Consider the following 12,635-nt stretch of genomic DNA (forward strand, 5'->3'; position numbering starts at 1 on the left):
AGTGAGGATAATAAAATAAGGGTTCTAAACAAAGTGAATAAAGGTTAGGAGTTAAAAGCAGCATCAAAAAGGTGAGCTTTTAGCTTAGATTTGAAGACGGCCAGAGATAGAGCTTGACGTACCGGCTCAGGAAGTCTATTCCAGGCATATGGTGCAGCAAGATAAAAGGAACAGAGTCTGGAGTTAGCAGTGGAGGAGAAGGGTGCAGAGCCTCTGTGTCCTCATTCACTGCCTGGTTGCCCGAATAGTCAGTCTGCCCCGCTGGAATGCTATTTTGCCATACCAATTTTTATGCAAAGTGTTGTGTTCCAACACATGTACAGATGTATGCACATAAATCTCCAGATGCTGATAAAAATTTTTTATATATACACAGCCCCGGCCCCCGTATGCATATACCTCTCAGTAATCCAGCTCTTTTGCTTTTGTTCCAGCACCCCCCCCCCCCTCCCCCAGTTACGTCTCTCTCTCTCTTTTTTTTTTTTAACGCATGCTCTTTACTGAAGCCAGAAAACAGTTGCAGGTCTTATATACATACAGTAAAGAGAAGAAACAGGCATGAAATCTTCACTATTGCTGAATGTAGAAGAAGGAGCTAACCTTTTACAACTCCTCAGATTTATGTTAAAGCTCCAGCCTTTTGGTCCTCTGTGCACTTATCTGCATCTGCACAGAACAGCTCAAAGTATCATTAGCGTGGGCTTGAATGTGCTGTGTGCTAGGGTCTACACAAGGCTTTGTGCATGGTTAACTTGCGAACAAAAGCTGTTTTTGCAAAGGTTACCCACAAAACAGATCTGAGCTAACTGATGCGCAAAGCCTTATGCACTTTATTCTATCAGCCATTAAGACAGCTACAGTGCCAGAAGAAAAGAGAACAGCTGTACCAATTTCAAGCCTCAAATAAGGAGGGTATGTATCAGGGCCAAGAGATAGCATGCCACAGTAAAGGGCCATAAACCAATACTAAATGGACTTGGGAAAAATCCACAATTCCGGGAATAACATGTATAGAATGTTTGTACGTTTGGGAAGCTTGCCAGGTGCCCTTGGCCTGGATTGGCCGCTGTCGTGGACAGGATGCTGGGCTCGATGGACCCTTGGTCTTTTCCCAGTGTGGCATTACTTATGTACAGTTAGGGTTAAATGAGGTCCCCCTGGCTCCCCTGATCCTTAAAACATTGCCTTAGAAAGACAATCTCATGGGCTGCCAGATCTGGAGGGATTCAAGATTTACCCATCTTAGCAGTGCCAGAACCCCCAGATCCACCTATCTGTCTTGGTAGAGCCAGATCCAATGTAGTGCACATTAGAGGAGCTGCTGGCCCTGAAGCTCCTGGGGGATCTGGCTTTTACCCATCTTAAGGCACCTTCTTTAATGGGGAATGCATCAGATCTGGAGGTTTCAGCTGTACTAACAAGGACAAAAACCAAACCCTCCAGATCTCCCAGAAGCTGTCAGACTGGTGGCTCTGCTCAGCTGTACTAAGGTGGGTAAAAGCCAGTTCCTCTGGATCTTTCATGGTGGAATGCATCAGATTCAGAGGAGCTGGCTTTTACCTGCTTACCAAGCTAAATCCCCAAGCTGCTCCGTTCACTCCTCATTTGTAGTCTGTAATCACACATGTGCTTCATTTAGACCACAGACTCGATTTGTTCACAATATGTGCTATAGGCCATAGGCCTTAAAAAAATTGTGTTCCACCACACTGACTGTAGCATGAAAAGAAATCTACATTTAAGCGCCTCTGGCTTATAGGTTTATGAAGAATCACTGTAACCATCTGAGGTGGAGATGCAGTAGCAGAATGGTTTACATCTTCTCACTGTGCTAAGGTAGGATGGTACAAGAACATCCAGGATCCAAAGAGATCTTTACACTAGAGAGCTGCACAGGAACGGGAATAGCGTGATTCTCGCACGTACCGTGGGAATTCCGCAGGGATCCCCTCCATGTCTGCGGGGATCCCGCCGGGATGGATCTGGGTCTGTGGGAATCCCATGGGGATGGACCTAGGTCCTGTGGGATCCCTGCAGAAGTGCCTTTCCTCCCTCGAGCGCAGGCTGCCCTCTGGGCACATACTTTGAGGTACCCTGGTGGTCTAGTGGCTTCTTTGGGGCAGAAAAGATTCCTACTCTTACCTGCCCGCTGCCGCGGCACTGATCCTCTCCTCTCTGCTCTTTTAGCATGGCTGCTGAGACTTCCAGCAGCAGCCTCGCTGGAAGTCTCGGCAGCCACGTTAAAAAAAAAAGCAGAGAGGAGAGGATCAGCACTGTGGTACCAGGCAGGAAAGAGTGGGGATTTTTCCTGCCCTGAAGAAGCTATTAGACCACCAGGCTGCCTCGAGCTATGTGCCAGGAGGGCACCAAGGGTCAGAGGGGAGGTGGATGGATGGAGTCAGGAAGGTAAAAGGGTGAGTCTGTTTCTCCTTCCTTGTGCCGCCGTCATTGCCGTACACTCAAAACAAAGTGCGTGAACATATAAGCTGCTGTATCCATCTTTGTTGGTGGCATTTTTATTTAATCTGCCTTATATTTTTTGTGCAGCATACAGATGTACACAGAGGAATTATAATGATGGAATAACTTTTCATAGATAGAATAGTAATTTGTTATAAATCGTAATCAGTGTGTTATTTGGAGGGGCTGGTTCTAGGGACACCCTAGCATGTGATATATTCGTGCAGAGATTTTTTTTTTTCTCCTGGTAAAGGGCCACTAAAACAGACATGTTATGAGAATCGTGTGCTCAACATTCAGAGTTTCTATCTATCAATTTACTTATTTGTGAAATTTATATCCCACATTAAACATGAATTAAGTTGAAACCTGGGAGCATTAAAAAAAATGTTCCCTGTGCCTACATCAAAAGAAAAAGATGGAATGTGGGAACTTGCTCCTTTTGTTTTGAGAATTTCAGTGGTATAGTATAAAAATGCACTTGTCTTTTTTATTACTACTTTTTCATAGAAATGTACTGAATAATTAGAGAAGGGCTTCCTCCATGCAGAAGTTGTGTCCAGCTCAGCACACTATTAGCCGCCAAGTTCATACAAAGTTAATTATGTTCAGTAGAAAATAAATTTGTTGCCTCAGGCTGCTTGCTATGTGAATACTGCATCAAGTATTACATATTAAGGGCATTTGCTTTAAACTTTGCTTTAATTCATTTATCCAGTCCTTACATGCACATGGTTTTGTGTTTTAATCCCAAAGGTGAATCCTAAGGGTGGTTGAGCAATTAGGAATAAACTGTGGTGTTTCTGACTTTACTTGTTTTGGAATTTGGACTGCTTTTGGTCCTGTGCTGATCTGTCTTAGAGTACGGAAGAAAATGATTTATGTTACTTTTACTAGTATTTTTACTGCTTATAGAATCTGGCTTTCTTGGGTTGGGGGGGTCAAGGTGATTGGGGCTAAAAAGGAGGACGGATTGAGCCAGCCGGGTTTTACTTCCATTGCATTTCCATTGAAAGCAATGGAAGTAAAACCCGGCTGGCTCAATAACTTCCATTGAAAGCAATGGAAGTAAAACCCGGCTGGCTCAATCCGTCCTCCTTTTTCTGGAGCCATATGGTAACCCTAGGCTTGGCGAGCCAGGAGATGGGATGGAGGAGATTACTTGCAGCGGGGATGGGGGACGGGGATGGGTTAGATTCCTGCAGGGATGGATTACATTCCCCGCGGGGACAGGTTAAATTCCAGTGGGGACTCGCAGGTCGGGTTGGATTTCTGTCTCCATGCAACTCTCTACTTTACACATATAACAGTGAACCAAACCAATGACATGAGATATGTACCCATACAGAGAAAAGAACGAGCCAAGTAGTAGCCATGCAATGTGCAGAAGTGCAACTATGGTACACTAGAGGAGAATCGCTGGACATGGATGGGAGGGGAGGGCAGAGGTGAATCGCTGGACATGGAGGGGAGGGCAGGGGAGAGAGGAGAATCGCTGGACATGGTTGGGAGGGGAGGGGAGGGCAGAGGTGAATCACTGGACATGGAGGGGAGGGCAGGGGAGAGAGGAGAATCACTGGACATGGTTGGGAGGGGAGGGGAGGGCAGAGATGAATCACTGGACATAGAGGGGAGGGCAGGGGAGAGAGGAGAATCACGACATGGTTGGGAGGGGAGGATAGAGGCAAAGGAGAATCGCTGAACATAGATGGGAGGGGAGAGCAGAGGAGAATCGCTGGACATGGATGGGAAGGGAGGGCAGGGGAGAGAGCAGAGTTGCTGGACATGGATGGATGGAGGGAAGGGCAGGAGAAATGCTGGACATGGATGGAGGAGAGGGAAGACAGGAAGGAGATGCACATGGATGGAGGGGAGGGGAGAAAGGAGAAATGCTGGATATGGATGGAGTGGAGGGCAGGGAAGAGAGGAGAAGTGTTGGAGGGAAGGAAAGACAGAGGCAGGAGAGGCACATGGTTGGAGGGGAAGGGAGAGAGAAGAAATACTGGACATGGATGCAGGGGAGGGAAGAAAGAGGAAGTAGATGCAAATGGATGGAGTGGAGGGGGAGAGAAGAAATGCCGGACATGGATGGAGGGGAGGGGAGAGAGTTGAAATTCTGGACATGGATGGAGGGAAGGGAAGAAAGGAAGTGAGATGAACATGGATGGAGGGGAGGAGAGAGGAGAAATGCTGGACATGGGTGGAGGGGGAGAGGAAAAATGCTGGGCGTGGATGGAAAGAGGAAGGAGATGCATACTGACGAGATGAGGGAAAGGGAAAAGAAGAGAAAAACTGCACATGGATGGGTAAAATAGGCAAAAGCTGGATCCACTCTATACCTCCTCCAGTCAAGTCAGCGGAGGGCCCAGCTTTTACTTATGGATGTAGGGCAAGAAACGAAGAAGAAAGGAGGAAAGTAAAGAAATAAATGGAAAGGAAGCCCTGGAAACGGAGCAGAATCAGAGACTGGGACCAACATGATCAGAAAAACAAAGTCACCAGACAACAAAGGTGGAAAAAAATCATTTTATTTTCATTTTAGTGTTTGGAATATGTCCAATTGAGAATTTATATCTGCTGTCTTATTTTGCACTGGGTATACTGGAGCTGTAACAGCTTATAGAAATTATTTATAATAAAAAAAAAAATCACAAGTTATTTTTTTCTCCTATACTGGTATAGTATTTTCAATGATACTGCTTATATGCGCCACGGCAGGTATAAGGGATGTGGCTACTGTGGGTGTGGCTACCATAGGGACAGAGCCATAGATGGTGACCCCGCCCATAATGAGTACCGGTACCTTATTTCCTACAAAAAAAGCACTGAGCACACATAAACACAACACAGCACCTAACGTACCAGCATTCAAGGCTGATATTTTACATGAAATCACATTTTCCCTTGCACACAAGACATCATGCTTGACAGCAAAATACTCAGAAGATGTTTATGCAAGACATGCCACAGCTGGGATCCTGGTCCCTTGTACAGCAGGGCTTCTGGGGACCTGGGAGCCCATGAACTGTTCCTTCATGCTAGCAATATTGGATTCTGTTTTCAAAAATAATTTGTCATAGATATAGACCCCTGGATTCTATAAATGGGGCACTACACTGCGTGTGCAAATTTGGGTGCATGCCCAATTTGTGTCTGCAATTTCACTGAATAACAAGCCAATTAATGCCAATAATGGGGTGCTAACAATCAATTATTGGAGTTCATTGGCAACAATATTCAAATTCAACTCCAGCAAATTCAAATAGTACATGAAAATATCGTGCAAAGTGTATGTCCATTAACTGGTGATTTACTTAAATCAAAGGCACCGATACTCCATCCTGAACAACAACAGAGATGCCAAATCTCACTCATGGAGTGTGTCGCACTGGTTTGACAACTTTCTCACTCTCACACTCTTCGAGCCCTATTTCTCACTCATTACAGTTTCAGTACCAGTGCATTGATCTTGTTCACTGCTTTCGTGAAAGGGAAGCCTCAGAGAAGTAAACCATGTGGTCCAACCAGTAGAAAGAAATCTGAGCACACCTTCCTGCCTACTGCTTTCTCTTGTCCTATCCCTTTTCCCTTTACTGCAAGTACATGTGCTCTGAAACTAATGTACATAGTACATACTAATGTACTAATGGGTGGAGAATAATTTTCAGCTCAAACAATTTACTCAAATTGTTCCTCACTTTGTATTCTTTCAGAGGCTCCAAAGAAAAGCCAATCTAATTAATGCTGCCTTGAGTCCTTTGCAAAACAGTCCAAGTAAATCATTCTAGATTTGTACCCTGGGGGTTTCAATGCTCTCTAGCCCTCCCCAACCCTCCTCCCCCTGATCCTGCTTGGTGCATCCCAGGATGAAACACATGGGGTGAGGCGTCACCATTTTCCAAGATGGAAACAGGAGTGAGTGGGCATCACTCTTGTATCTTGAAGAGATATACAGGGGAGGTAGTTGTCTGAGTAGCCCGGATTGATGGGGGTTGGGGTTTCCTCTAGACGCCATGAAGTTTGTTTAAGTCAGGGGAGCAGGACGCTAAACTACCAGGGAATTTTTGTTTTTATGTTGGGGATGGGGGGTTGAATTGGGTTAAGGGACTGCTAGATTACCAGGGATTTTTTTTAAATGTTGGGTTGGGTGGGGAGCCACTAGACTAGCACAGATTTTGTTGTTGGAGGACATGCTGACTGCGGCTTGTTCTTTTTTTAAAGTCACCCTTTCTGTCAGTATGTGAGTGAATCACCCTTCAAGCAGAGACAGGAAGGGGGACAGTTTTGCAATGAACTGCATATTTGCATGCTCTTTGCTTACTACGTAGAAGCAGTATATTTTATTTTTAATTTTGTGATAGAAGCCACGCACTGAGCCATCAGCATACAGCTCTACAACAAAGCTTTCTGCATGAAGAGCTTTGGTGAAGCCAACTATACTTGACATGAGAGTACTGGCCTAATCAGGGGTGGCCCAAGGCAATCTGCCGCCTGAGGCAGGGATGAGATGCAGCCCCCCACCCCGTCCGCACCCATGCCTGGTCTGGCATCTCCCCCTTCCCTCTTCAACACTCTTCCCCACATATACCTTATTTTTTTCTTTTTCAAGAGGCAGTAGGCTGCTCTTCCACAGTGCTGCTGGTACTGGTCTCTTCACTCTATTGCGTCCTGCCTCTGAGGAAACAGGAAGTTACGTCAAGAAGCGGGCCGCAGTAGGGAGAAGAGGCCAGTGCCGGCAGCAGGGCAACCTATGGGAATCGCTATCGCTGTTGCTGCCACTGCCGCCTTTTTGGAAAGGTAAAAATAAGTTAAACGTGGGGAAGAGGGTTGTGGCAGGAAAGGGAGAATCCTAATGGTAGGGCTGCCATGCTGTTAGAATCAATCCTTGTACCACCAGAAGAAACTATTTTGAAAATAGCACCCACTGTATCTGAATTTTATGTTCTCACTTTGACTCATGGCTGCAGTTAGGTCTTGCAGTAATGCTGAAGTCATGCTTGCTTATAGTATATCTTTGCTTTGCTTGCCTTTAAAAGCAGTAGTATGTGGTTATAAGGCTAAAGGAACTGGGGTATGTGAATACTCTTTTGCTATGTGACAGAGAAATTGCAATGCAGTGTGGAAGATATAATGATTCAGATTTTGAAAAGAAGAGCTTTACTCACTAAATAAAATTATAAAAGGCAATTTGATAAATTGATGCCTCAATCTAGACGCCAAATGCCATGTGCTTAGTGTCAGTTCTATAATGGCATCTCGGCACCAAGATTCCATTATAGAATACTAAGGTAAGGTTGGCATTGGCACACCCATGTACACCATGTCAATGACAGGCTAAGCTGGTGCGCCTAACAGGCTTATTTTCGAAAGAGGACGCCCATCTTTCGACACAAATCAGAAGATGGGCGTCCTTCTCACAGGGTCGCCCAAATCGGCATAATTGAAAGCCAATTTTGGGCGTCCCCAACTGCTTTCTGTCTCGAGGATGACCAAAGTTCCCGGGGGCATGTCGGAGGCATAGCAAAGGCGGGACTTGGGCATGCCTAACACATGGGCGTCCTCGACCCATAATGGAAAAAAAAGGGCATCCCTGATGAGCATTTGGACGACTTTACCTGGTCCAGTTTTTCTTATGACCAAGGCACAAAAAGTTCCCAAACTGACCAGATGACCTCCCCTTACTCCCCCAGTGGTCAGTAACCCCCTCCCACCCTCAAAAAATAGTTTAAAAATATTTTGTGCCAGCCTCAAATGTCATACTCAAGTCCATCGCAGCAGTATGCGGGTCCCTGGAGCAGTTTTAGTGGGTACAGTGCACTTCAGGCAGGCGTACCCAGGCCCATCCCCCCTACCTGTTACATGTGGTGGTAAATGTGAGCCCTCCAAAACCCACTGTACCCACATCTAGGTACCTCCCTTCACCTGTAAGGGCTATGGCAGTGGTGTACAGTTGTGGGTAGTGGATTTTGGGGGGCTCAGTACACAAGGTAAGGGAGCTATGTTCCTGAGAGCTTTTTCTGAAGTCCACTGCAGTGCCCTCTAGGGTGCCTAGTTGGTGTCCTGGCATGTCAGGGGGACCAGTGCACTACGAATGCTGGCTCCTCCCACGACCAAAGGGCTTGCATTTGGTCATTTATGAGATGGACATCCTTAGTTTCCATTATCGCTAAAAATTAGAAACGACCAAGTCTAAGGACGACCATCTCTAGGGACGACCTAAATGTCAAGATTTGGGCGTCCCCAACCATATTATCGAAACAAAAGATGGACGCCCATCTTGTTTCGATAATACGGGTTTACCCGCCCCTTTGCCGGGACGTCCTGCGAGGATGTCCTCAGGAAAACTTGGGCGCCCCTTTCGATTATGCCCCTCCACGTGTGTCAAGTAACATGTGTGGTTTATAGTATTCTATAAACTATGTGCGTAACTGGGAGATGTGCCCATGGCCTGCCCATGCTCCACCTATGTGTGTGCCCTCCTTGCAGTTAGGCACTATCTGCCTGATATTTAAAAGCATTTAACCAGCTATTCGGCAATATTCAGTGGGAGATAGCCAGCTATTACCCGCTGAATATTGCCGATTAGCGTGTTCAGCGGATAACCAGTTATATCATACGATATAACCGGCTATTGGCTAATATTCTTACTGTACACTGCCTTGAGTGAATTCTTTCAAAAAGGTGGTAAATAAATCCTAATAAATAAAAATAAATAAAATTGCCAGTTAAGTTTGGCAGCCAAATTAGGTTGCCGAAATAACAGGCCTATTTTTGGCCGGTTTCAACTTAACCGGCCAGCACTGAATATTAACTTGGCCGGTTAAGTTAAAACAAGCCAAAAATAAACCAGATATTCAATGTCGGTCAGCGGAAATGGTCTGGCATTGAACATCCAGGCTCAACGCTGACCGTGGGAGGCAGCCCCACTACCTCCCATGCTCTGAATATCAGCCCCTATGACTCTTAGGTGCTATCTTATTGAATAGCTGCTAGTGCACATAAGATGCCTAACTGCACTTTATGGCACTTCTGACATGTGTAAGTGGGCACCACTTAATAGAATTGCCCCATAGATTCTACAATAGCTTCAGTTTATCAGAAAACAGCTTCTGTTTTTTTCTTATTTCTCTTTAGTGTATCTTGGCTGTCTTTATTGGCCAACTAATTGACTAACTATGGATGTTTTGTCTCATTGCAGACAATGGAAGTGACGGAGGATTACACCATTGATAATATCTCCGATCTTTATGAAGATCTTGGCTCTTTTTGTGATAAGAGCAGCGTCAGAGAGTTTGCAAAATATTTCCTTACAGTCATTTACTGCTGTATCTTCTTCGTGGGCATCATTGGGAACAGTCTAGTTGTCCTTGTCTATATACAGTTTAGAAGGATGAAGACCATGACTGATATGTATCTGTTGAATCTGGCTGTCGCTGATATCCTTTTCCTCTTCACTCTGCCTTTCTGGGCCATAACTGCTTCTTATCATTGGATTTTTAAGACAGCCACATGTAAAATTGTCACCAGCATGTACAGAATCAATTTCTACAGCTGTATGTTGTTACTTGCCTGCATTAGTGTGGATAGGTACATTGCCATTGTGCGAGCGATGAAATCACAGAACTATAAACCCCAAAGATTCTTTTACAGCAAGCTTGTTTGCCTATGTGTTTGGTTATTCGCAATAGCTTTAAGTATCCCAGAATTGTTATACAGCACAGAAATACCTAGCTTTGCCATGGGAAATGATACAACTATAAAATTGTGCACCATAGTTTACCCCTCTGATGTCAGCCAGACCTTGAAAATGAGTGTTCTTATTTTAAGACTCGCCATGGGATTTGCCATTCCTGCTGTTGTCATGATCTGTTGCTACACTGTTGTAATCAGGACTTTGCTTCAGGCCAGAAGTTTTGAGAAGTTCAAAGCCCTAAAAGTAATCTTCTCCGTTGTGGCTGTTTTTGTCCTCTCCCAGTTGCCGTACAATAGCATTTTAGTGCTGAAAACCTTAGAGGCTGCCAACCTGACTGCTCCCGATTGTGACACCAGCAAAAAAATTGATATTGCTGGTCAGGTAACTCAAGGCCTCGCTTTCCTGCACAGCTGCCTGAATCCCTTTCTTTATATGTTTGTTGGTGTGAGGTTTCGGCATGATGTTTTTAAAATCCTGAAAAGTTTTGGCTGCATCAGTCATACAACTTGGGCAAAGTACATGAGGTCAGAATGGAACGCAAAACGGTGCTCTGATATACTAGAAACCAAATCCTCTGGTACACTATCATTATAGGGAGAGCCAAGTGGAAATATTTGCCATAAAAAGTGCCTGAGTATTCATAAAAAAAGCAGTGTCTGATTGAAGAGAGAGTTGGAACCATTCACAAAAGAGACAGGAGTATTACTAGTACAGTCAAACTTTTATCTAATTTTGGGCCTCTTTTGCCAAAGTGTATTCAGCAACAGAAAAAAAAAATATCATGTACTCCTATTAATATGGCATGCACAGTCTCATGCAAGCAGAGGTGGCAAGTGGGCCAGATGTTTGAGAGGGAGATTTCAAGACACACCCCTAGCCCCACCCCACACCCCAGCCCCACCCATTTTGCCTCCTGGCACACCAAAATTCTGTTGTATCAAAGCACCAACAAGCCACCTCTCCCTCTGGCAGCAAGAGACATCTTTAAAAAGTCATATTCTGCTGCTGCAGGACCAGTCTTGCATTAAGAACTGTGAGATTTTGTAGCTCTTATCGCATCTTATTAATGCATCTCCTGCTACCGATGGATAGGGTTGCCAACTTTTTAACAGAGAAAAGCTTGATGCTCCATGCTTCTCCTTTGCTGTATCTGTACCCTTCCTTACGTTGCCACATCTACTGTTGCACCCTTCCCCTGCCCCACCCCTCTAGATCCAACCGTCTGCCATATGTTCTAGGATTTTTTTCACAAACACTGTCTGATGTTATAGCAAACTAAAATTATATTAAAGTTTTCTTCTCCCCTCATTAAGGCAACAAACAATCCCTCCACTGGAAAACACTATGCAAAACACACTCAGAACCTTACCATAGCATAACAGCACCAACTCCCAGGACTCCAGTAGTGTAGCCAGGTTGAGGGCGTAGGGGGAGTGGAGAGCGGACTGCCAATGGTGCCAGTGCGTATTTTAAATGCAACAGATCACGTGAAAAATAGGTGCCATCGGAAGTCCATTTTGGGGAGCGTCTGCTCCCCTGGTGACCCACCCATCTACGCCTCTGCAGGACTCAAAGAACAAGAAACATCCATGAAAAGGAAGTACTATAAATATTACAGCAGGCATTACAACACCAACACACCACCTAGTGAGAATACAGAACATACGGGACTTCTACAGATGTCTACACAGAAACTACATGCTAGCAGAACATTGCATCTTGGTCACATATGCAAAACATAGACAGACCCTCAGCAAATATGAAACAAGGGACCACAGATTAGTAATAGAGATATGAAGGCAAAAAAACTGTAAACCTCAAGAAGTCGGACCTGCATATACCAGGGGCGTAGCCAGACTTCGGCGGGAGGGGGTTCCAGAGCCCGAGGTGAGGGGGCACATTTTAACCCCCCTGCTGCCACCATCACCTTTGACCCCTCCCTCTGGCGCCAACCTTTTCGACCCCCCTCTTCCCGCCACCGCCGTCGGGTACCTTTGCTGGCGGGGGTCCCCCCATTTTGAACTAGAAATAATCAGACACCATGAAACAAATACAAAAGGGACTCACTAGATTCATTGATTCCTTAGCTATTATTAACATGGAGGAGCATTTTTGCTATGACATCTAAACTCACCTCTTCAATGCTGCTTTCGGCACCTAACCTCTTGAGAAATATAGTATGCCCCTCAATCTATCTGCCCTATCAGATTGACTCTACACTTGTCTTTTAGATTGTACACTTGTCTCTAGATTGTACACCTGTCTTTTAGATTGTAAGCTCCTTGAGCAGGGACTGTCCTTCCATGTTAAATTGTACAGCACTACGTAACCCTAGTAGCGCTTTAGAAATGTTAAGTAGTAGTAAATCAGATTTTGAACATTTTGCTGAAAATGTCCAAAAATGAAGTGGCAAACATGTTGACAACTTTTGCCCTTACTTGAAGTTTCCATTGTAATGTATGGTATTGTATAAAAGTGTGCA

At 45.0% G+C, this 12,635-nt stretch overlaps 1 protein-coding gene across 1 annotated transcript; it reads left to right on the forward strand.

Moving 5' to 3' along the window:
* The first annotated feature begins 9,661 nt into the window (after positions 1-9,661).
* CCR9 (C-C motif chemokine receptor 9) lies at positions 9,662-10,813 on the forward strand. The gene has a single exon (XM_030208033.1). The coding sequence runs from the start codon at positions 9,662-9,664 to the stop codon at positions 10,745-10,747; it is 1,086 nt and encodes a 361-aa protein (XP_030063893.1). The 3' UTR covers positions 10,748-10,813.
* Positions 10,814-12,635: the final 1,822 nt, after the last annotated feature.

Source organism: Microcaecilia unicolor, chromosome 1 (genome assembly GCF_901765095.1).
Source record: "Microcaecilia unicolor chromosome 1, aMicUni1.1, whole genome shotgun sequence".
Taxonomy (NCBI): Eukaryota; Metazoa; Chordata; class Amphibia; order Gymnophiona; family Siphonopidae; genus Microcaecilia; species Microcaecilia unicolor.